The sequence below is a fragment of the Panulirus ornatus genome, chromosome 56 (assembly GCF_036320965.1).
Source record: "Panulirus ornatus isolate Po-2019 chromosome 56, ASM3632096v1, whole genome shotgun sequence".
Lineage (NCBI taxonomy): Eukaryota > Metazoa > Arthropoda > Malacostraca > Decapoda > Palinuridae > Panulirus > Panulirus ornatus.
The window spans coordinates 22,136,359-22,163,519 of NC_092279.1; the positions used below are offsets into that span (position 1 = coordinate 22,136,359).

At 36.8% G+C, this 27,161-nt stretch overlaps 2 protein-coding genes across 15 annotated transcripts in view; both read right to left on the reverse strand.

Moving 5' to 3' along the window:
- The window catches only part of LOC139766010 (33 kDa inner dynein arm light chain, axonemal-like), a 144,308-nt gene extending 141,500 nt beyond the window's left edge, over positions 1–2,808 (reverse strand). Inside the window, exon 1 of the mRNA XM_071694084.1 lies at positions 1,560–2,808. The gene's annotated coding sequence lies outside the window, so the exon portion shown is untranslated. The remainder of the gene's footprint in view (positions 1–1,559) is intronic.
- A 1,402-nt stretch (positions 2,809–4,210) lies between these two features.
- The window catches only part of Arms (Ankyrin repeat-rich membrane spanning), a 640,646-nt gene continuing 617,695 nt past the window's right edge, over positions 4,211–27,161 (reverse strand). For 13 of the 14 annotated variants that reach the window (XM_071694089.1, XM_071694090.1, XM_071694085.1 and 10 more), the window contains 4 exons: positions 26,726–26,858; positions 10,591–10,774; positions 10,171–10,306; positions 4,211–9,619 (listed from right to left, as the gene is read on the reverse strand). In XM_071694089.1, the coding sequence (XP_071550190.1) occupies positions 9,086–9,619; positions 10,171–10,306; positions 10,591–10,774; positions 26,726–26,858 (987 nt within the window). In that variant the 3' untranslated portion in view covers positions 4,211–9,085. Of the gene's footprint in view, positions 9,620–10,170; positions 10,307–10,590; positions 10,775–22,417; positions 22,517–26,725; positions 26,859–27,161 lie in introns of those variants that run through there. The other variant, XM_071694091.1, reaches the window with a different exon arrangement.

A 27,161-nucleotide genomic window follows, 5' to 3' on the forward strand; every position in this document is an offset into this window, starting at 1 on the left:
ATATATATATATATATATATATATATATATATATATATATATATATATATATATATATATATATATATATATATTTTGCTTTGTCGCTGTCTCCCGCGTTTGCGAGGTATATATGAAGACCTTTTTCAGCGACTACAATAAGCTACATGAAAACTGATTTTGCATTTTCCCCAATGAGCATTTTTTTGTTCACAGTTACACCTACTTCCTATACACGAAACACCCATCATTACCTACTCATTAGTCATAAATAAGAACTATAGCAAAGTGGCAGGTCACCAGCTTATTCATGCATCAGAAAACTGGGTTGTCTGTAATATCTCCTTACGTCCTAGGTTCTAAATCCCAATAGAAAGTGTAAACTAACCATAAAACAACCAAAATATGCATAAATTTAAATACTCGGATAAAAAATCAATTGGACATATAGATGCCTTTTGACTTCTCAACTCAACCTTACTACAGCTCGATTGGTATGGATGTTGTGGCAAGTGGGTTAATGGCCACCGTATTTCAACTTAACAGACTCTTTCCACCACTTTTAATCATTTCCTGTTAAGCAATGACCCAGTTGTGATACGGAAGCCGACGTTCGGGTACATCACTTTAACGCCACCACTCTTTCTACTTATGAAATTGGACGAAACTGTTATCATTACATCCCTCATACTTAGTCAAACTATTTTGAACGGCGGTGAGTAATTTGGAGTATTTTGCCTTCTAACCAACAAAAATTAATGTGATGGTGAGGAGGGGGTGTGAAGACCAGGGAAAGTGTGGGCTCAAACAACCCTCCCTAATATCGTTCAGTTTCAAAGGATAATAATAATGTTAATAATAATAATAATAATAATAATAATAATAATAATAATAATAATGTTAATAATAATAATAATAATAATAATAATAATAAAGATAATAATGATGATAATAATAGTAATAGTTATAATAATAATAATAATAATAATAATAATAATAATAATAATAATAATAATAATAATAATAATGAAATCTCTCAAACCATGCAGCACCGGTCTAAATCAATCTACTCTAAGACAGAAAAATCACAATTTCTTGAGTTGAATGAAAAATAAGTGGCTGGCTAAACTGATATATTTTTGTCACATACAGCCAAAAGGGACTTAAATACTAATGCCCCTTGGTGCTAAGCAATTTCATATATCTGATAAATCTTAAGCAGATCTGGAAAATATACTTGTACAATACAGATGGTCGAGATAAATAAAGTAAGAGCTCGGGTAAAACAGACCTGTGAGAACCAACCTTTATAATAAAGAAGTGCGAAGGGAGACTTACTTTTTACATTTCTAAGATATGCTACAGTGTAAGCAATTTATGTCAAACTATAAAAGGCTGATACATAATACATTTACATTTAGGTAGGCATACTTAGTTTCTTTTAAGCATATTTAGTTGCTTCTAGTATGCTAGGTTAGGATATGCTTAAAGTAACACAGCTATTGAAAGAAGTTTGACACAAACTTACTTATAAAACCCATGTAAATCAAAATAGGAAAAGTTATGAAGCAATGACTTACCTAGGTTCTCATCTGATAGAAAAGCATGGTATAGCTTCCTCTGGCCTGATGGCGACTATCACGGTTCCCACTCTCATGGACATATAGCATCATCCATGTACTATGAGACTGACAGTTTTCGTTCACGAACTCCATATCTTCACCACTTCAATTGTCAATTCACACACGCTGCTTTTATGTCTTACATCAAAGGTCAAGACGATAAATCACTCCAACAGTTCTCCTCAGGTTACTTGTATTCTATGTCCACTTCCAATCCAAACCGTATCAAACCACTGACAAATAATCACTCACTTGCTTTGATTTGGCCTGAACTTCTGATTGAGTCGTGTAGGCCAAAAACCAACTTCTGTTGAACAGATTAATGAAAAATATGACATTTGGTTTCTCTTCCTCTTCACCCACTACCACAGTCAACACTGAGGCCGGAAAACGTTGTTCCACAAACGTTGTTTACAGCTCTGACCTCGTTACGCCAATGACCGAAACTTACTTATAAAAGTCTTACAAGAAGTTTAATTCTTCCCTATATTACAGTGTAAGTAGAAGTGGACACATTCTTTTTTTTTTTTCAATCTCATTGCTGGATACTATTCAATCATTTCTTTTAGTGACTTATCTGAAATTCATGGGTTGATTCTTATGTATTTCAACAGAATGTGTCCAAATGACTTTTATCTTTCAACAATATGTTTGCATTTATTTATGTAATTTCAGACTCGAGTTATGCATCATGGGGGAGGATGTTCCACAGCGTTCTATTAAATGTTGGATAAATGATACTACGTAGTTTTACGTAGAGTAGTATGATGTGTATATAGCTTAAAAAGCGCCCTGTTACGTATAACTCTCAGTCGATAAGTTCACATTATAATGGGGATATGATGTACTTCAGCCACTTATGTTAATAAAGTACTATGACTTGGGTAACTATTATACGCCTTGGCAGTAACGAAAGTATAATACAGGACTTACTTTGAATGTGACGAGTTTTAGTGTACTTTGGCTACACGACAGGAATAATACACTGGTCTAATGGCAGGATGTAATGCGCTTCAATTTATATGACTCGATCAGGCATAGTGAAATGGGAGATATTTTAGTTTTGAACCTCGTATGGTCGTCTTTGTCTCGTGGATCATACAATACTTAAGGTCTTTTTACCCACTTATCTCGTGGATCAAACAATATCTAAGGTCTTCACCCACCGTAACATACTAAGTTTCAACTTGTCATAAATCGTTTTCGATCTACCTTACAGACACTCTACTTTGTATCATCTACTGTTGATAATGCACATTTTGAGGTCTTTCTACGGTATATGATTTAATAAATTATATATATATATATATATATATATATATATATATATATATATATATATATATACACATGTATATACATAAATGCCCATACATGCACATATACGTACCTATACATTTCAGCATATACATAAGCAGACATATACATATATACACATGTACATATTCATACATATTTATCCCTGGGGATAGGGGAGAAAGAATACTTCCCATGTATTCCCTGCGTGTCGTAGAAGGCGACTAAAAGGGAAGGGAGCGGGGGGCTGGAAATCCTCCCCTCTCGTTTTTTTTTTTTTCCAAAAGAAGGAACAGAGAAGAGGGCCAGGTGAGGATATTTCCTCAAAGGCCCAGTCCTCTGTTCTTAACGCTACCTCGCTGTCGCGGGAAATGGCGGATAGTATGAAAAAAAAAAAAAAAAAAAAAATATATATATATATATATATATATATATATATATATGTCGTTCTGGCTCACAAATCATGCACTATCAAGGTTCCCTCTGTGATGGCTACAAAAATATTAGCATCTTACATTACTAAAAGATGGAGAACTATTACATCTTGCATTCAGGAATGTGTTAGAGGGGTATCACTGAAAAATACCTACATTCGAGGCAGTGTCCCTAAGTGCAAATTTTTCAAGGACCAATACTTTGATGACAATAGATCTATTGTTAAACTTTAACAAATGATCTAGCCTGACTGGCTTACTAAAGACTGATCATAAATTATCTACAAATGGCTGTCTTAAATACCTAACTGCACCTATATTATCAGTGAATAACTTCAATTCCTGGTTGTAATAGTGGGTCCAGTCAATCCAGCTCTTCATCCTGCCCTTGGAGCTGGCCAGTAATATGGGAACCTGATTCAGGATAAAGTGTATATATGTTTATAGCTTTAATGGTGGCCTTGATTATGGCATTCAGTTACCTGTGCCGTCCCGCTTAACATTAACAAAGAGGAGTTGAAACTAAAGTCACACAGCAGGAAAATCTGTGGGTATGAATAATATAAGCAGAATTGTCAAATATCCATAATTTTGCTACAAAGCCTAAAACACTGTCAAATGGACATGGCTAAATAAAGAATTCCGTTAATTGTGGTATTTTACTTACCTTCAAGTGTTTCCATCATTTGAAGAAACCAGTGAAATTTGGCAAAACTATGCATATGTGAATGAAGAGGTTTGAAGGGGCAGACTTAAATTAGTCAATATTGTCTACTGTGGATCACATGACAGTAAACAGGTCACCAGAATTGAAGAGGAACTGCACGAGTTATGGGCTTCACAAGCTGGCAGACAAGAGGGGATAATAAAAGTCAGTCATCGTGTCATTTACTTTTAAAATCTTAGCAAATGCTTCTTGATACATGCCCCTCACATCATTAAAAATATAATGGTTAAATGATTTATATGAAGCTTCATCTAAATAACTATCGATATAATGCCACAAAGAAAACACCTATAAAGCATTATGAAATGATAAATAAAGGGTTATGAATAAACTACAATTAAACATCAGTAAACATAAGACATAACAGTACAATCAAACATCAATGAACATATAACGTAACAGTGCCTTGCACTAGCAAAATATATCAATACACTTTATCCAGTTATTTATTCTAAATATCTACTGGGGACAAAACACAAACAATGATCATTTGATATACATAAATGGATGAAAATGCAGAATGATATGGAAATAAATGCAGGTCTGCTATATGCATCACTATGCATATAGTTTATCATCAGACATTCAAGAAAAATTCACCAAAACATTTGCACTAGAGAACAACTAACAAACAATAATGAAGAGTAAGGGTTGGAGCCAGAACATGTGAAAGTGTTACCACTTCGTGAAAACACGTGGACCGCGCTTTAAGCACCAACACGTATGGTTGTTTTTAAACTTATGATTTTCCAGGAGAATACGTGGTTTTACTGTGATGTGTACAGGTTTGCAGCGTTGGTGTGTTTTGGTCATCCATTATTCTAAAACAATTGCAACTAGTAGTGTTAGCTGAGTTAAAAGCTGTAAAATGAATACTGTTCCAAGTGCAATGTTAGTGACTTTGTAAAGGGGCAAACTATGTTGTAAAAATTTAGCTTAATCTCTGTGTATTTGTATTATGCTAATTACAGCAAATGTTACTTTGTTTCCTGTATCCCTAAACTCCAAATTCTTGTGAATACCACCACAATTCAAGAGGACTGCAGTAAAGTAGGTGAAATACACACATTATATTGCAGAAGACCCTGTCGACGAATGAAATTTATATCTATATCAACAGTTCACTACTTTCCTGTATACATATTCTTATGAATTTGTTTTGCAATCTAGCCGATAATGTAATATCATAGTCACTATTCTCTGAAAAATAGGTGTAAGGAAAAAAATTTCTCATTTATGAATTAGAAAAAAAATCCAATCAGAAAAATATAACCAAGAAACAAATAATACAGGCTTCAACTAACCTAAGAAGAATTAACAATCTTTAAAAGAAAGCGTAGTACCATATAGTAAGTACCACTATGGTGATATATCTTGCCAAGATGATGCTCAATTCTTTTTATATTAGAACAAATGCCACCTTCTACTGATGCCTCATATATATATAAATGCCCTTGTTCTGATGTCAATATTGCTTCTGAAGATGAGAATATTTTTTCATTATTACATTAGCTGTGAGGTTTTTGATGATGCCCGGTGCTATTCAGAGGTATTTGTGGTTTAGGGAGAACCTTTATTTCAAGTGTGGGAAATGACTTAAGAACAATTATATGCATCACTTGTGAAATGAAACTATAGCAACTATAATTATATCTTCTTAACAAGACTGACTGAGTGTAGTTGGAAAGATATCTAGTCAATCATTATAAAATATACCTAAGGACTGATATGTATGATATGGTAATGTCATTAATAATATTATGGCACAGTTGATGCAGTTATTGAGGATTTTACACATGCATGACACCTAGCTTGATCCATGTGCAGAGCTGCGTATAATCATTTAGAGCTTGAGCATTCCGATTTGTGTTTGAAGATAACTGAGCTTATGTTAACAAACTGTACACAAAAGCAACTTTACTGTAAAAAAAGGATTATGGAGAAATAAGTAACAAAAGTGAAATTATGTTTGTAAGAAAAGAATGTGAAGAAGCTGCTTAGAAACTGAAATCTCTCCATGGTTTTCTCAAGTATGTACAATATATCGTTTCCTGATAATAACTAAACAAGATTCTGTATACACATTCACAGACCCTGCTGTTTCATGAGATACAGTTTATTGAAAAAAAAAAGGGGGGGTACAAATCTGTATGGCATAGCTATCACATGTAAATTTTTGAGCAAATTAGAATATCAGTGCTATTCCGTTAAATATTAGTATGTAATTAAAGAGAATTGTGTGTAAAATGTTCAACTGACAACTAAGTCTTTCAAGCAAGGTGTTGAATAAGTAATGTAATAGATGTGTATATCTGGGAGTCTAAAGGCAATATAGTCTAAAAGTTTCCATTACATAATCCCCCAAACACTGATATATTGAATGAACATGATGAAAATCACTTGTGTAAGATTATGCACTGAATACCTACTGAGGAGGAAGTACTGGAGTGTTGGAAAACTGAATGTATCATAAGTAGAGAGATATTGTGTTCAAGTCCTAATTCGTTACCCAAAAATTTGTGCATGATCTGGAAGACAAGATCTTACATTAGCCACCTGATGAAAAAAGGAAAACGGATGTCAAAAGACATAGGTGGACATCTGTAAGGTAGGAGGTATCATGTATTTATTTCAACTGGCTGTTACTTACTCTTCATGACACTACTTAAAAGATATTCTGCATAGGGTACTGTGCAGCAGGAAACTATTTTAAAGATACAAAGGGGGTCTTCTGTATGTCAATAGGTTTGACATGCTTACTCAGAAGGGTATGAGTGAGATTCTGATTGTAAGACTATCTGCAAAACAGAACAGCCAATTACAGCATTATGTCATTTAATGAGACACATCCTCACATCATAGACTTCACAGATATGACTTTTGGTACTATGGTTTTTAAGGCCAGCTCTATATAGAAAATGGGAGTAAAGGGGGCAGTAAAAATTAGGCATGGGATTCCTGAAAGTCAGCAGGAATGGGAGTGTTAAAAATATTCATGTTTGGATAAGTGCATGTCATATGGTATCATGTGTGAAAACTTCAATATGCTGCTCCTCAAAGTTTCATAAAAGTCTTACAGGCAAGATTCTGGATGGGTCACTTCTGTACAAAAGGAGGTGGAGCACTGAATCATAATAAGTTATGTATGATCCATGTTTTTCACTCATTCATGCCTGTGCAAGGTGCTTCAATCTGGGTATTGTGGTCTCTGAATTATGGTTTGGACACTAAATGAGCGTACAAATTACAAACCAATGCAATGTGTGTATTTGCACACACACAATAAAATTTCTGCAACTACTGGGAAGATAAGCAGGAGTACATGATGAATATTAATTTAAGAAACACTGAAACATGACAGAATCAAAGGAGACTGGATGGCAAATACACTAAAGATGAAGAAATATGACATAATAAAAAACACATCTTATGGAATACGATACCAGTGAGCAACTTGGTAAGGTGGGGAATATCAGATACAACTTAAAGAAAAACTCTAATGTCCTTCACAACCAATGAACTGCCAATGGAACCCTAATACTGTAAAGAGGTTCCAAAATATACATTTTCTTATCCCATACACCCTAATTTTTAATAATTCACTTTCAAATATGAATTATCAATTCAATCAATTTAAAAATACAAGACCACAATGCTGCAACTAAGCAATGTCTGGCCATCACAGTGACACTTATTATAAGTGTCAGGAAAATTAAGTCAATTCAAGATTATATATACTTGTAAATATGAAGCATCAAACCACAGATTACCCATATATACATTCCCATAAATACATAAATATAAGGCATAACTGTACACAGTAACTCTGGAATATCCTTTTAAGGCCAAACCATAAATAACCATTCAGGTACAATATTGTAAGGCTCAATCATACATATCCACCCTAGTACAATATTGCAAAACATCCACACATATTCATCCATGTATAATGGGTCACAATTCAGCAACATATTCCCTGATACTGTCTGGTTAAGTCAGCCATGCATATCGACCATGGTAGAGAACCCAAGTGTTTGCCATGCATATCTAACCCAGTACATTTTTGTACTGTAAACACAGACTTGCATATCTACCCCAGAACACTTCCATTTGATCTGGTACTTTCTTCCTTGATTACTTTTACAAGGTTTATCTTACATATCTACCCTAGTACAATACTGTAGGAGTCTGTAATATCTGCCTTGATGCAATATTAGAAAACCTGATCATATATTAAACACTAAATTAGAACACAAGACTTTTTCATCACAATCACCACATCAAGGTAAACTTACACCTTACACACCCAGACTGATGCAGTAAGGCAATGTATGCTTTATGTACACACATATCTGCTGCAATATACTGATAAATGCTACCTAATAGTAAAACAGTTTTCTGTAAGGCTATAATATGCACAGCTCTTCTCATACATCATTACATTAGTGTAATGTAATGGTATATATCCTGATTTTTATTATTTCATACTAATACAGTACAGTATTGTAAAATGTAATGTTACACCCACATAATGGGTCACTTCTATACTTTCTATAGTTACAGTACAATGTTCCCACTCACACTATTCCTTTGAAACAATAATGATACAGTACTAACACAGTCACAGCCTTGAGCATGCATGTTTCTTCCATCACAATGTACTTGTTCAAAGAACATTTTGTCCACTTAGTGTAATGCCTTCATACCTGAAACATGGCCAGAATTTCCATCACTATTAGTCCAAAGTATTTTTCAATGATGTCATCATCTTGCTCGTGTAGGTAGTATAACTCCATATGTTCTATAGCTAACTTCTGATGCACTTTGCAATCTTAAATAACACTGACATAAAATGTAGTTTTCAACCTTGAAAGATCAGATTTGCTGCCTCAGTATTCTTTATGGGGAGGAGAGATACCTATTGTATTTATGAATTAACAGATTTAATAAGTCCCTTATCTCTAAATGGCACACTTTCAGTAGTAATATTCAATAAGAAAATATTCATTAACATTTACTCTCAAATTTTACACAGGAGTTTCACGGTCAACTGAGGATGGCTTAGAGGTTATGAGAGATGTTGGTGATGCTTCAATGGCATCCTGACGAAGGAGAGGAGTGATAGATCGGCTATAACCATCTGGACAGTGGTTCAGAGGATGACTATCTTCTACATCAGGTGTATGAACAGAGGAAGGACAGGTGGGTGTTGCAGAGCTGAGGGGAGGTGAAGCTAAAACGAGAGGGGAGGTTTCTGCATCATCTGATGGATCCCTTATTGAACTGTCATGAGAACCAAGAGCACGGTGAAGCTTGTGCTTGAGACGCCGCAGCTTCTCCAGTGAGGTAGAGGAAAACTGTTCCGCTAGGGAGACATGTTTCATCCCTGCAACTGCTTCTGGCAAATCTGGTAGGGACGCTAGGGGAATTTCATCATTAGGCAGCTGATCTGCCTGTGGAGTTGCAGGGCTTGATGCTGTTTGGTCATGGTAACCACGACCTAAATTGAGTGACTGTGGACGATCACGGCGTAATGGAGATGAAGAGTTGGAAAGTGATATCTGTTGCAAATGACAATGAACAAAAATTTAATCCTTTTCCTGAAAATGTCAAAAACTTAAGTACTTTTATAATTTTCAAACTTTTAATAAAATTCAGTATAATTCGTAGCAAAATCACCTCAGAATTAGAACCATAATCTACACACTTGATGGTACTATTACCTTCCCATTTTGAAATGCAACTCTTGCAGAATCATTAGGATCTAAAATGTGCACTAATTTCAGATGTTAATTTACTATTTCATTCCATACTGTTATTACACAATAATAGTTACAACTCCCTCTCTCTTCTCACTGAGCACACTATCATTTCATGTTTCCCAAAGCACCCATTTTACAGTTAAAGCTAAAATTCTTCAAAGTATCTCCCACTACCAATATACAATAATCTTAAGAGATAAGAGCAACTTCCCTGTTAGCTTCACACATAACACACTGAATACCATCTACTTAGTCTGGGAATCACATCCACGGGTTATGAACTTCTTACTTAAGAATCCTAATTCTTCCTTACTCAGTTACTGAAATAAAGTATGTCATTTTCCACTAACCCTCCTAATAGGTGACGTATCTTTGTGTTCGAGGACCTTTATTCCCTTGTCGCTCCTGAGAGTCACACTTGGCGGCTTGTCCACAGAACTATGCTTGGGAGAGGTTGATGTCGAGGAACATCGCAGAGATGATGCTCTGAGGAGAAATCACAGTACAAATATTATTGATACCTGTCCTAAAAATAGTCCATTCCTGAAAATATACACAGGCTCGAGCATTCTTCACTACCATATTCATTATCGTTACTATTCTCTGTGACATATATTACAAAATCTCTATATGTATCAAAGTACTTTTATGTAATGCATGGTCTTAATCATAGAGCCATAAACTTAGAAGAGCTAACTCTGAATAATCCTTAATCTTTCATAACAAAAAAACCTTGAGGTGTTACGCACAATTTTCTCTACTTGTTTTACCTGGAGAGAGAAACATTATTAGACTTGTATGGAGAGAAGCTGGACGAGAGGGAGGGTGCAGTTGACTCAACATCAGATACTGAGGGTGAGATAACCCTGTGGGACACCAAGGGTGAGGACTGCAAGTACACCACATCCATCTCCTCACTCCCTGCCACCAAACCATCACCCACAATTGACTCGCCTGTACATAATGAGACACTTCATACTATCAGTGGTCCATTATAGATGTGGTAAAACTGACTTAGTAAAATAATACCATGACTACTACTAATTTGATTTAAAAAAGAAAACCTGATACATCCATAATTTTGCTGATGACAGAAATATACACACATGTACTACTGTACAGATGTAATATAAGTTATAAAGATATGAAATAACTGTTTAATTCCATTAGTAAAATCATAGTAAAAACATTCTAAAAGAATTCTTTTTGGAGAAATATGTTGGAGAAATATCATACTGAGAAAGCTCATCAGTCATATGTCCATCTACCTATTTATCATCATTAACTCTGTTCCTACGATGGTAGGAGCAATAGATAATTAGGAGCATATGGTTGAAACATTAGGCAAAAGTAGTCAATAAGAACATTAGGTAGGAGCCTCTGCAAACATTGCCCTAAAGTTGCACTCTGCCAGTGGCCTATTTAAGAGTGAGCCACTAAAGGTTAAGAAGCTGTACTTGGAGTTCACTAGTTATGGAGACTGTTGTCATGGCTACCCCCTTGAAGGAGATCCAATTGAAAACAGGCATCAGAAATATAAAATGAAAGATACATATATATAGATATAACTCTGTTCCTATTTCCATATGTGAATTAAGTGCATAAAGATATACATAATTTGTGTGAACTGGTCATGCACAGCTTGAGTTCCTAACCCTACAGGTTGATGGTGGAAAAAGATACCACTTTTTCTGGTGAATGCTTGTTTTCCTGCTACCTAAAATTCAGTCGTATTTAAGGATCTGATAGCATTCATGTTTTACATGATGTAAAATATTGTTGCAACAGTCCACTATACATTCTGATGTCATTCATACCCTTAAAATAAATTGTTAGGCATGTAGTTAGAGTATAACATTTAAATATCCAAAACAGGGTATGCAAGAGATGTGCAACTGCAAATCATTCATATATGTTAAAAGAATGTTTTCAAAGCAATGTAAACAAATTTATTTGTAACTTCAATGCTCAGAAACTTGATGAATTCCTTCTTTCTAGCCATGGGTTACCACAGTACCTATCTCAGATCTAATAAATCTTGTTACAACAAACAATGTCTGGGTAGAGACTGTAACACCTAAAGGACAGGGAATTAGAGACAAAATTGTGCTTACAAAATGGAGAATGGGGATGAATATAAATTGTACCACAACCAATCTGAATAAAATGTGGTTTACACAGTTTGCTGACAAATATAAAAGCTCCAATGGGTCTTTCAAAAAGATAAGAATGAAGATAAGAAATCAAAATGAACCTGCAAAAAATTTATATATTTCTCTATGAGTCCATGTCCATGTGCACTGGGTGCGTCAAATACAAAATGCTCCAAATTTCATTCAAATGTCACTTTATATTCACTGTGTTAATGTGAACATAAGCAATCAAAGTAGTATAAGAACCCATTAAGTATCCACTCTGAAAACTAAAGCCTGATCTGTGATACCTCCACTTCCAAACAAAAGACCTGCAGACAGATAACCAGAATATCATTAAATCATTTGCTGTTCTACCTATCTATCCATATATATCTCTGATGCCTGTTCCCTCCAGGAACTCCCATCAAATGGGTGGCCATGGCAAAAGTCTCCACTTATCCCTCCCTTTAGATGCCTCCCCCACATACACCATTACAAATATTCTTCCCACAATTCTCTTCCTCTAGTACCCTTCCACTCTTTTTCCCCATGTCACAGGTGGTCTTCCTCTCACACAAACCCCATAAATTGCATAATCATACACTCTCCTCATATATTTCCCATCTTGCATTCTTTCCATAAACCCAAACCATGTCAAAGTACTATGTTCCACCCACTCTAACACTCCACAGTTCATTCCCTATGCATTCCCTGCCACACCAAATCTCTCATACACCCCAATACTTTCTTGTTTCCATCTAGTCATACCACATGCTCCTCTCAAATAACTCACTTTCACAGCCTGGATTCTTGATCTCAGTGACTCATCCCATGTCCATGTTTCAACTGCATAGGTCAGCATCAGTAGAACAATGCCGTCCCTTGATCCTTTCTTCACTTCCATACTTACAACTCTACCCTCCATTATTTCATTAACTGCACCCTTCATTATTCTATCAAGAGACCCAATGACTTTCTACCTTGTACTGCTCTCTCTCTCTTAACTGTCCTTCCATATCATCAAACTTTCCCACAACAGCTCCCAAATACTTAAATTCTGTCACTTCTCCCAGTCTTTCTTCCCCTATATCTATATCACACTTTCTTCTCTCACTATAAGGCTTTGCAAAATCTATACTCTCACACTTTTTCCTTTTAAAGGCCATTGCTTTTCTCTGACTTGCATTTACCTACAATCGTCGATGCTTACATATCATAAAACACACTTACAACCCTCTGCAACTCCTCTTCACTCTTAGCAAACAAGACAGTATTATGTGCAAAAAGGTTACCACTAGCAACCATACCTCACCACTACAATCCATTTTAACATCCCTTTTCCATAACGGCTTTCATCAAGTAGATAACTAGATGTAGTGCTAAGTGGTAAAAATATGGGAATTTTTTTTTTTTGTGTTGTGATTCAAAGAACAGATTACATTATCTTTTTTGTATGCTGTGCATACTACTGGTCTCATGTCTTCACTTACTATTTAAACATATATCTGTACACATATACTATTAAGCCTTTCAATCCATGTAGCAACTGCACTTTTTGTAATGATTATAAGAGTGCCTCATGGTAAAGTATGTGATGCAGGTGAAAAATTTACTCCATGTGCTTTACCTGTGCCATTCATTTTGCTGCTGCAACTTATCAAGCCATGCAGGACTACAATTAAGACATTTCAGTCAAGGTTACACATAAGCTCTGTAAAAGGTACAAGAGAAGCCATCTCATCATGCTAACTTAGATACTAAGAATACAGGTACTGAATGATAAAACTTACACAGAATATCAGTGCAAATAACATCAAATGTGTTTCTACCCATGAAGAGTTTCGGTTATCACTTTGATGTGCACTATATTTATGAATTATAACTTATAGCTAAAGTTCTAAAATAATTATTTACATCTCTCTTGCTGTGTGTAATTTTCTACATGTACTGTATGGGGAGAGAATTTTACTCTCATAGGGCCCCATTTTCTCAACATTCTCTATGCCCATAGGGTTTTATAAACTTCTGTAGGCTGTCCACAATTACCACTTTCTCATTCAGCTTATTCCTTTCATAACTGCTCTTCTGCTATAAAAGTACCTCTTTAAATCCTTTTTAACAAGTTTCTTATTTAATTTCATGTTATGACCTCTGGATGTTCTATTCCTACATATGCATCACCATTTACATCATACTGATTTAAAAACTGAGAGACTGTAATCCAATCACCCACTCACTCTCCTCTCCAACATGGTGGGCAAATTCAAGGCCTCCAGCATTTCCCTGTAACTCAAATCTCTGAACTCTGGTTTCATTTTTTGTTGCAGTCCTCTGAATTTTCTCTATTTGTTCTTTGTGCTCTTCTGGTGCAGTGACCAAACATGAGAAGCACATTTGAGTTTTGGCCCTATGTAAGATAAGAACAGCTTGCTGAATATTTCCTCACCCACTTAACTAAATGATAATCTAATATTTACAAGACAATAATTTGTTTCTTTTACAATTTTCTTAAACTGGGACATTAGTGACAGGTTAGGGACAATGTAAACACCCAAATCTCTCCCATACAAAGGTTTCTGCATTACATATGTGTAATTACTTATTTGCATTATATGGGAAGGAAATTGTACACTGAAGGGCCCCATTTCTTGAACATTTTCAAAGATCATACAACTTTTTAAACCTCTAGATGCAGTCCAAAATTACTATATGTATTCTTATTCAGCTTATTCCAATTATCTACTACTCCTACACTAAAAAAGTTTTGCACTTCTCTACATCTACTCTGAATTTTCTTTTAATTTCATATTATGCCCTCTGGTTGTTTTATCCATACATCTAATGGTTGTGATCTAAGAAAGTAAGGCATAGGATGCCTCTAGCAGCTGACTGCAAGTGTGCTGCATACAGTCCAGGGTATATGGAAATCTTAAGTGTGGTAAAAGCCCACAGTACAGTAGTGAGCCAAGAAGTATCTACTGGCAACTAAATTGATACCTCCACATCCTTCACCAATATTTTTTCAACTTAGCTGGTTAGTTACCATTAAAATGCCATGGAGATAGTACATCATTTTTGCACTGCCCTAGCAATGCTGCTTCCTGTGAGGCAGGGTAGTGCCAGGAATGGATGAAGGCAAGCAAGTATGAATATGTACATGCGTATATATGTATATGTCTGTGTGTGTGTGTCTGTATATGTTAATATGTGTATATATATATATATATATATATATATATATATATATATATATATATATATATATATATATATATATTTCTTTCTTTTCTTTCAAACTATTTGCCATTTCCCGCGTTAGTGAGGTAGCGTTTAGAACAGAGGACTGGGCCTTTGAGGGAATATTCTTACCTGGCCCCCTTCTCTGTTCCTTTTTTTGGAAAATTAAAAAAAAAAAAAAATAATGAGAGGGGAGGATTTCCAGCCCCCCACTCCCTCCCCTTTTAGTCACCTTCTACGACACGCAGGGAATACGTGTGAAATCCTCCCCTCTCGTTTTTTTTTAATTTTCCAAAAGGAGGAACAGAGGGGGGCCAGGTGAGGATATTCCCTCAAAGGCCGAGTCCTCTGTTCTTAACGCTACCTCGCTAATGCGGGAAATGGCGAATAGTTTGAAAGAAAAGAAGATATATATATATATATATATATATATATATATATATATATATATATTTTTTTTTTTTTTTTTTGCCGCTGTCTCCCGCGTTTGCGAGGTAGCGCAAGGAAACAGACGAAAGATATGGCGCAACCCACCCCCATACACATGCCTTGATTCAATCCACTGACAGCACGTCAACCCCGGTATACCACATCGCTCCAATTCACTCTATTCTTTGCCCTCCTTTCACCCTCCTGCATGTTCAGGCCCCGATCACACAAAATGTTTTTCACTCCATCTTTCCACCTCCAATCTGGTCTCCCTCTTCTCCTCGTTCCCTCCACCTCCGACACATATATCCTCTTGGTCAATCTTTCCTCACTCATTCTCTCCATGTGACCAAACCATTTCAAAACACCCTCTTCTGCTCTCTCAACCACACTCTTTTTATTTCCACACATCTCTCTTACCCTTACGTTACTTACTCGATCAAACCACCTCACACCACACATTGTCCTCAAACATCTCACTTCCAGCACATCCATCCTCCTGCACACAACTCTATCCATAGTCCACGCCTCGCAACCATACAACATTGTTGGAACCACTATTCCTTCAAACATACCCATTTTTGCTTTCCGAGATAATGTTCTCGACTTCCACACATTCTTCAAGGCTCCCAGAATTTTCGCCCCCTCCCCCACCCTATGATCCACTTCCGCTTCCATGGTTCCATCCGCTGCCAAATATCTAAAACACTTCACTTCCTCCAGTTTTTCTCCATTCAAACTCACCTCCCAATTGAATTGACCCTCAACCCTACTGTACCTAATAACCTTGCTCTTATTCACATTTACTCTTAACTTTCTTCTTTCACACACTTTACCAAACTCAGTCACCAGCTTCTGCAGTTTCTCACATGAATCAGCCACCAGCGCTGTATCATCAGCGAACAACAACTGACTCACTTCCCAAGCTCTCTCATCCCCAACAGACTTCATACTTGCCCCTCTTTCCAAAACTCTTGCATTCAACTCCCTAACAACCCCATCCATAAACAAATTAAACAACCATGGAGACATCACACATCCCTGCCGCAAACCTACATTCACTGAGAACCAATCACTTTCCTCTCTTCCTACACGTACACATGCCTTACATCCTCAATAAAAACTTTTCACTGCTTCTAACAACTTGCCTCCCACACCATATATTCTTAATACCTTCCACAGAGCATCTCTATCAACTCTATCATATGCCTTCTCCAGATCCATAAATGCTACATACAAATCCATTTGCTTTTCTAAGTATTTCTCACATACATTCTTCAAAGCAAACACCTGATCCACACATCCTCTACCACTTCTGAAACCACACTGCTCTTCCCCAATCTGATGCTCTGTACATGCCTTCACCCTCTCAATCAATACCCTCCCATATAATTTGCCAGGAATACTCAACAAACTTATACCTCTGTAATTTGAGCACTCACTCTTATCCCCTTTGCCTTTGTACAATGGCACTATGCACGCATTCCACCAATCCTCAGGCACCTCACCATGAGTCATACATACATTAAATAACCTTACCAACCAGTCAACAATACAGTCACCCCCTTTTTTAATAAATTCCACTGCAATACCATCCAAACCTGCTGCCTTGCCGGCTTTCATCTTCCGCAAAGCTTTTACTTCCTCTTCTCTGTTTACCAACTCATTTTCCCTAACCCTCGCACTCTGCACACCACCTTGACCAAAACACCCTATATCTGCCACTCTATCATCAAACACATTCAACAAACCTTCAAAATACTCACTCCATCTCCTTCTCACATCACCACTACTTGTTATCACCTCCCCATTTGCGCCCTTCACTGAAGTTCCCATTTGCTCCCTTGTCTTACGCACTTTATTTACCTCCTTCCAGAACATCTTTTTATTCTCCCCAAAATTTAATGATACTCTCTCACCCCAACTCTCATTTGCCCTTTTTTTCACCTCTTGCACCTTTCTCTTGACCTCCTGTCTCTTTCTTTTATACGTCTCCCACTCAATTTCATTTATTCCCTGCAAAAATCGTCCAAATGCCTCTCTCTTCTCTTTCACTAATACTCTTACTTCTTCATCCCACCACTCACTACCCTTTCTAATCAACCCACCTCCCACTCTTCTCATGCCACAAGCATCTTTTGCGCAATCCATCACTGATTCCCTAAATACATCCCATTCCTCCCCCACTCCCCTTACTTCCATTGTTCTCACCTTTTTCCATTCTGTACTCAGTCTCTCCTGGTACTTCCTCACACAAGTCTCCTTCCCAAGCTCACTTACTCTCACCACCCTCTTCACCCCAACATTCACTCTCTCTCTCTCTCTCTATATATATATATAATTGTTTTCTTTGAAGCTTGGGCAGTGCAAAAATGATGTACTATCCACCATAAAAAAAGATATTTATATAATACTCAGCAAGCTGGGCCATTTTGATGCCTGCTTCTTTCCTTACATGTGGAAGCTTTGGAACTCTCTACCTTCTCAAGTTTTTCCCATTAACTATAACCTGACACATTTCAAAGGACAGGTCTTTCACTTTCTTGAAAATTCGTAAATACTTTCCCTTGTTTTTCCCTTTTCCGTTTCATAATCATCTCTATATTTCAATTAAGCCCTGGCCTTGACGTGGATTTTTCCGTGACAGCAAGTGTTAGTGTGTACATGTGTATATATGTATATGTCTGTGTATGTATATGCTGAAATGTATAGGTATGTATATGTGCATGTGTGGGCGTTTATGCATATACATGTGTATGTGGGCGGGTTGGGCCATTCTTTCATCTGTTTCCTTGCGCTACCTCGCTAACGCAGGAGACAATGACTAAGTATAATAATAAAAATATATATATATATATATATATATATATATATATATAGTAAATGTGAATAAGAGCAAGGTTATTAGGTACAGTAGGGTTGAGGGTCAAGTCAATTGAGAGGTGAGTTTGAATGGAGAAAAACTGGAGGAAGTGAAGTGTTTTAGATATCTGGGAGTGGATCTGGCAGCAGATGGAACCATGGAAGTGGAAGTGGAGCATAGGGTGGGGGAGGGGGCGAAAATTCTGGGGGCCTTGAAGAATGTGTGGAAGTCGAGAACATTATCTCGGAAAGCAAAAATGGGTATGTTTGAAGGAATAGTGGTTCCAACAATGTTGTATGGTTGCGAGGCGTGGGCTATGGATAGAGTTGTGCGCAGGAGGATGGATGTGCTGGAAATGAGATGTTTGAGGACAATGTGTGGTGTGAGGTGGTTTGATCGAGTGAGTAACGTAAGGGTAAGAGAGATGTGTGGAAATAAAAAGAGCGTGGTTGAGAGAGCAGAAGAGGGTGTTCTGAAGTGGTTTGGGCACATGGAGAGAATGAGTGAGGAAAGATTGACCAAGAGGATATATGTGTCGGAGGTGGAGGGAACGAGGAGAAGAGGGAGACCAAATTGGAGGTGGAAAGATGGAGTGAAAAAGATTTTGTATGATCGGGGCCTGAACATGCAGGAGGGTGAAAGGAGGGCAAGGAATAGAGTGAATTGGAGCGATGTGGTATACCGGGGTTGACGTGCTGTCAGTGGATTGAATCAAGGCATGTGAAGCGTCTGGGGTAAACCATGGAAAGCTGTGTAGGTATGTATATTTGCGTGTGTGGACGTATGTATATACATGTGTATGGGGGGGGTTGGGTCATTTCTTTTGTCTGTTTCCTTGCGCTACCTCGCAAACGCGGGAGACAGCGACAAAGTATAATAAATAAATAATATATATATATATATATATATATATATATATATATATATATATATATATATATATATATATATATATATTTTCTTTCTTTCAAACTATTCGCCATTTCCCGCATTAGCGAGGTAGCGTTAAGAACAGAGGACTGGGCCTTGAGGGAATACCCTCACCTGGCCCAATTCTCTGTTCCTTCTTTTGGAAAATTAAAAAAAAAAACGAGAGGGGAGGATTTCCAGCCCCCCGCTCCCTCCCCTTTTAGTCGCCTTCTACGACACGCAGGGAATACGTTGTGAGATGTGTACTGTGCTGTTTTGAGGGACACATCATATACCTGGCAGTTGTTGCAGCCTGAACAATCATTTGATAATATCACCACACATATAAGTAATGTGTTACTAAATTTGGGGATAGGAGAGAAAGAATACTTCCCACATATTCCCTACTTGTTGTAGAAGGCAACTAAAAGGGGAGGGAGCGGGGGGCTGGAAATCCTCCCCTCTCATTTTTGATTTTCCAAAAGAAGGAAAAGAGAAGGGGGCAAGTGAGGATATTCCCTCAAAGGCTCAGTCCTCTGTTCTTGGCGCTACCTTGCTAACACGAGAAATGGCGAATAGTATGAAAAAGAAAAAAAAAAAATCTTTTTCTTCCAGCTAGTTCTTTTGAATGGTGATACAAATTAGTACTAGAAAAACTTTATCAATGTAATGCAAATTGCTACACTGAGGGCACATTAAATATAAAGGGCAGCTGCAGTCAATGTGCTAAGGGATAGAGCCTTTCCCTGTAACTTTTCTTTCTTCAGTACCAGTTCTGTTGCCATCCTTTGGACTTTCTCTCTTTGATTTTTCTGCCTCTTTCAGGAAAGTGAACAAACCTGAGAAATATATCTACTTTTGGTCAACTATAAGATGTGAACAGCTTCCAATGCAAAGAAGCTTCAAAAACAGAACAAAAAACCATTTGAATAAAAACAGTTTCTGGCTGTCAAGTATAATGTCCTGAAACCAAAATCTACCTTCCATAACCAATCCTCAAAGACTACTCCATGGTTTATTTTGACTGCATCACGATCCTTTGTCTAGCTTCTGATGGCTTTACCCACCTACCACCCATTCATCAAATTGCTAATTCTTTCTATCCAGTGCATACCTCTTACCTTCCTGAATGCTCAGGCCTTGATATCCCAGGGCCTACTTTACTCTTTCCTTTTTTCTCTTTCTCAGTTTCCTGAACCACCCTAGTCCCTTCACTTCCAACACTCAGATCCTCTGTGCTCTCTGTTATGCTCTCTTCACTCATCCTTTCCATACACCCAAACTATTTCAGTACAACCTAGTCAGTTATCTCATTCATACTATGAATTCTACCACACTTGATATGGAAAAACACCCCAAATCTTATTATAATGTAATCACAGGTTATGATATCCAACCATCCAACAGTAATTCATAATCATAATCAACGAGGAAAGTGAGAATAATCTAAAGAGCAACTCTATTACGATAACAGTTTTGTCTGTGGGTTAAAAAGTCGATGAAGTTGTCAATGTTGAGAAAGAAGATTTTGCTATGAACTAAATAAAGATAATGAAACTGAAAAGGAGGAGACTGACAAATTTTATGTGCAGAAGTGAAGAGAACCTTGGAATGACAAATCTTTCATACATATTATCTGTCACTTGTCAGAGAAAAAGTTCATCCTCTTAATCATAAGATGAATTCAAATAAGGGTGGAATGGTGTATCAACCTACTGGTCCTGAGGTGAACATGTATCAGTCAACTTTCAACAATGCTAATCCTGCAGGTCTACATACCAAAACAACACAGGCCCATGCAGCAATCTAATTTGAACAGTTTTTGTATCTCTCTAGACTATTTTAGATTGGAGACCAGTATTGGTTGTAAAAATCTGCATGAATTAATTTCAAGGAGTAAAGTATAATGCAATTAAGGAGGACCTAATGCTTCACTGCATCTCATCTTTCAAGGTACACCAGTATAGACTCAAAATATTACAGTCATAAGCAGAATATGAACTGACTAGCTATGACAACATAGCACAGAAAATAGCTACAGAAACAACAAAAGCAATGAGACTAACACACCATCCCTTGAAGAAAACTTAAGTAAAAATGAACACTGTTTCCAAGTAATATTTATGAACATACAGGAAATCCTCCCCTCCTGTTTTAATTTTCCAAAAGAGAAAACTGAGAAGGGGGCCAAGTGACGACTTTATCCTCTACAGCTCAATCATCTGTTCTTGATGCTACCTCACTAACGCAGGAAATGGCAAATATGTATGGGGATAAACAGAGACAAAAACAAAGGAATATAAAAATAAGTCGCAAAAGTCTAAAGAGAAACTAACAATGTGTGTACATTGTAACATTATCAATACCTTATAAAACAGATCATGTAGAATATAATATGAAAGAGCATCAGTACAAAATCTTGAAGGCCAAATCACAAGGTGGCTGTATACCCTTATATATGCATGAAAACTCCACGAGAAATTGTGCAACATTTCATGAGATTCTAGAGCTTGTGGCCAAGTTTGATGATGGAAGTAAAACTGGAGAAAACAGGCCTGATTGCACTACAAACTGTCCCAGGATGCATGCAGTCTGGACCCTCAAAAAGGTCGGCAAATTTCCAGTTTGGCAAGCATGAGTACAGAAGGAATGCATTTTGTGGACTGCAGCAAGAATACATTTTGTGGACTGCAGTAAGTCATACATTGTACTGCCATACAGCTCAAAGTAAGTGGTCTATAGAGATGATGTTATCACCTAATGTTAGCAGCAGAATAAACCGTGTAGTTAGAGTGATAACTATGAAGTTTTGTCAAACCTGGACGGATGTTCTTCAAGTTATCAAAACAAACCCTTTAATGAGATGTTTGTATTTTTATATATGTAGTGCACACTTGAGGGATAATGCAATGACCCTTCAACGACTGTTCTTAAAGTGGTATCAAATGATACTGCTCAGACGCACGTCCATATTTTCCTCACCCAGACCTACCTCTCTGCCATTCTACCTACCATGAGACTTACTTTGTCACATGGGTGAATGTGTGGGTGACACCCCCTGGTCTCTGTCTGCTTGCACCAGGAGCTGCAGACACGTCTCGTCATCGGCTTCATCATCAGCGTCTACAGGGTTAGTGTTTAAAGTCAGTCTACCTAAAGGTTGTAACTGGTGTATGTCTTCATCTTCTACCACCTTATTTTTAGTGCTTCTGTATTCAGACAAGTTTCTAAGAGAGTTAATAATAATGTAGTATCTTATGTGTTTGTCTGAAGAATATGCTCCTGGTAGGTCTACATTTAATAACTTTGGAGGAATGTGCTTTTACTTGTTATAATTGAAAATGTTTAGCCAAAAATCTTTTCTATGAAAAAATATGGAATAAGTCATATGCCTTTGTAAATAAAAGGTGAAAATCTGGCGACACATCTTAAGGAGTTTACATGCTCAGAGGAGAGCAAAGAAGGAATAACACAACATCCAAGAAAATGCCACAATTCAGAAGGAAGAGACTGTGCTACAGCAGGCTGAGGATCAGAAAATGAATCTGCAACACAAGATATTAACTTTTAATTGTATATGGTTTCATTTACAGACTGCAGTCTGATAGGAAAAGGTATCTTTTAATCCCAAAATACCAAAGTTTCAGTTCTAATTAATCAACTTGAAGTTACACCTCTGTATTTCCTCCAAAGGCACTTCATTATCTCCATGTTATTTCTGCACCGAAAACCATATCTTATAATTCATTACACAACTGTGCAAAACTCTCAAACATAATAACATATCTTTGCTAAGTTACCTACACTTAAATTTTTCATCGGTGTCCTTCTATCATTAGTTTGTAATCAATAGATTGCCAAATAAGATGCACGTGATCACAGCACTACACAGCTGATATTGTGCCCTATACAGCAATGAAGCTCGCCTTGCACAGTGTAGGAGGTAAGGTTACTAACTTATAAGTGAGAGACTATATTCATATATATATATATATATATATATATATATATATATATATATATATATATATATGGTTAAGGGAAAAACATGCAGAGTACAGTGATAAAATCTAAAAGAAACTACATCAAAGAGGGAACATGATGTTCAAGTGTATAGTATAAAAACAGTGTCTTTGTGGGAGGAACAGAAATATGAAATAAAACTCTGAGTTTTACTTAAGCTTGATTTGATGAAATCAAGTTCATAAAAACATCGACTATAAACATAATATCACAGCAATGAAATATGTGAAAACTGATTCTGAATATGAGAGGGAAGGCTGGGAGTTAGCTCCCCATACATAAGTACATTCATCAAAATATGAAGAAATATATATTTGTGAATGAGTGTTAGGGTGAAAATACAGCAAATGGAAATTTTCAGTTAATCTCATTACTCCTTTTAAGGGACTCCTGCACCTTCAAGGCCACTCTACATCTAGAAGCAGGAATATGATGAAATCTTTTGGAGTGAGAAGCTCCTTTACGAGACTACTCCTTTTTGTTGAGTGATGATGATACAACCCTGCTGAAGGTGACTTTTCACTGGCAATGTAAATCATATGCATGTGGAGACCAATGATATAAATAGGAGAATTTGTTTGAGGCTCATTCTTGGCTAATTCTACAATGAAAGATTTCCAATAAGAAATATGATGGGAGAAACTTGGAATTATTGATTTACAAAGAGTGGAGATGATAACAGGAGAATTTATTGAAATGTGGCTTATCAATGATTTACAGGTCGTTCTACAATTTCTGATGCATTGAACATAAGAACCAAGATCGGATGTGACATTTAGGGAGTCTGCATATGAATGGGTATAAATCAGATGTGCAGAACCAAGACGAAATTTGAGGAGAGCACAGTTATCTATGTGTCTGTACAGTTTGTAAATAATATGACAAAAAAGTTCACTGGGAAAGAAAAAAGAAATATTTGTTGTGGGATGGCTAAAAATTGTACCATTTAAAAGGTTGGAATTGTTTCATTATCAAAGATTCAATGTCTTCAAAGATGTTTAATCTGACAGATGGGGTCAGTAATGAAATGAGGAAGAGAAGTCTTCATTCTTAAGGATGGGTTGCACCATGACATTTCCAAAAGCAATGCACATAGGTAGATACTAAAGTTAAAAAAAACTTGTCCATGACTGTGGCTATTTCTAGAGAGTTTTTCAGGCAAATCAGATAAAGAATATTGTTACAGCCAAGTCCTTTGTTGGTTTTATGGGTCTGTTTACGTACTAATTTTTTTGGACAGGCATATATGGGTATGAACAGTAAGGAGAGATAGAGAGATAAATCAGTGTTGATTTCCTTGCTTATATGAAAGCAAGGAAAGAGAATATCTTATACTGGTAATAATGCTGTAACACTTAGGTCATGGCAAATAAAAGTGAAATGGAGGGTGAGAAAAATATGGTAAAGTAACCTACCCTAGGGCCAGAAAGGTTCGTTGTCCTAAACAGTATGTTTTGGAGATTTATATTACTTTACATCATAATAAAATGTTGATTGATTCCATAATGTGGTGCATTATTTCAAAGTGCCCTTTCCGGGATACACTTCAATTCACTTAGCATCTATGGCTTTCTGACTGAAGGCTCAATCACTGAAAAGAGAAATTTCTATGGTGGCAAAGAGTGAAGCTTGAACAGTTCCAATGCAAAGAGTAATGCTTAAGTTATGATTATGGCATGTGAAAGCATGAGTAATACAACTGTAGGGAGTTGTTAGGTAGAACTCATGGAGTCCATCCCTGTTACCTCTAATGGATACCCAAACCATGCATGAACTAGCTGGAAATACTGTAGTTGAGAATGTAAACAATATGTTTCAAGGAAAAGGACTTGATCAAAGAAAAAAATAATGTAAAGATAGCAAGGAAAAGGTCAAGAGTATTTGCCTCATCTAAATCATTAATGATGGAAAATATATTTGCATTTTTAATGTGGATATAAGGCATGACCTAATAATATTCATCTCTCTCCAATCTTTCCTTTGTGATCTCTAATACAATTACGTAACAAATTGTTAACTGGCTGAGTGGCCTCATTCTAGCCCTAACCCCCTCCTTTTCCATGTGGTCCCTCAATTACAGAGAATGCATGCTTATGAGATAGTTTTGCCTTTTTCAATGAATTAAGAACACGAAAGCTTAAAGTACTTCTATCACTCTGGTAGCAGAATTTCTGCAACTGAAACCTTCGACGTATGCTTCTGATAGCTTCTTCCTTTCCGGTTATCAAGTAAAGCTGAGGGGGTGTGGGGAAGGGGGCTTGCTCTCAAAACTAGAGGGATCGCGTTTCTCTCAAATCTTAAACGCGAAAATGTCATCACCCAGAAAGAAAACACAACAGGAAACACATGTCTCCCGTAAAGGGGGAACTAAACCTTGACAGACTAAATTGAGGACTTTCGTAATCTAATTTTGTCTTGGACATACCAGCGACAACCAAAAAGCTTCCCAAGTTCAACAAATGCTCTGTACCCTCACATAAATTGCTCTCATTTTTATCCGCCATATTACCTATCCACAGTAATACATTCCATCATGCATAATGCTTATCAGCTGCCATATGCTGCTTTAGTTTTAAGACGAGAGCGACGAAATTTCCAAAACGTTCTCACAAACTTGGGTAACACGTCTTAATTTTCTCATTCACGCTCAATAAATTACTCCCTCTCTCTCCATCCTTAAAATGATTTTACATCTCTGATCATGTACTACTTGAGGCCCCACTTGTGTAAGAAGAGCTCATGAGTTGTTTTATGGGGATACTTCATTACTGAATGAAAGAGGGTAGTTTGAATTCCTTCTCTCAAGCACCGCGCTCATTAATTACTATATATATATATATATATATATATATATATATATATATATATATATATATATATATATATATATATAAAGGAGACAGCATGTAGAGAAAAGTAATAAAATACATAATTACCAGATCAGTTCATCTATTATGATATTACTTTCGGTTCGGTGTTACAAGAAATAGAAAACGTGCGACACACAACGCAAGTCATACCGAAACATGCTGAACTCTCGATCTGACTGCATCACTCAGAATTGTAAATTATATACAGAAGGGTAGTTGGATGTGCTATAACGTCCATGGTAAAAAAAAACCTATTACTTACAAGATAAGTGGCATGCAAGATGAGACAAAAAAAAAATAAAGGCAGAATATGCTACAGTTCGAGCAACAGAAACACAATCCTCATCTTACCGTTGCATCCCAAGGAAGTCCATTACCTTGGAGGCAACTCACCATTACGTATCTCATGCTAGGCTGTCCCTGGCGCCCTGCCACTGACCTGAGGGGATGGTCGAGAGGTGTGTGGGAGGGACGGGCTGGTCGCCCTTCTCCCGCTCTTCTTGTACGTCTTCACACGCCTCCTCGTTCAGCGTCTGCAGCGCCCCAAAGATCAGCTGCTCTTCCATCGTCACCTGCGTGGACGGCACAGAAAGTCAGGAGCAAGGAAGGCGGGAGAGGGCAGGTAACTAGTTATCTTCCTTGAGATCATCAATCACAAGAGACGTTTGATCACTAATTAATGGAAAGACATGTTAGAGCGATTTACTGCTTAGGGATGAGGGAAATTATTCTTGTGACATACACATAATCTGCATAATTAATCAAAATAAGATGTAAGTACTGCATTAAAACAAATGGTTGCAACTTACTACATTCTCACATAAGATTTGAAGAAAACACATAAAAGATTGAGTGCTTCACTGATCAATATCGCG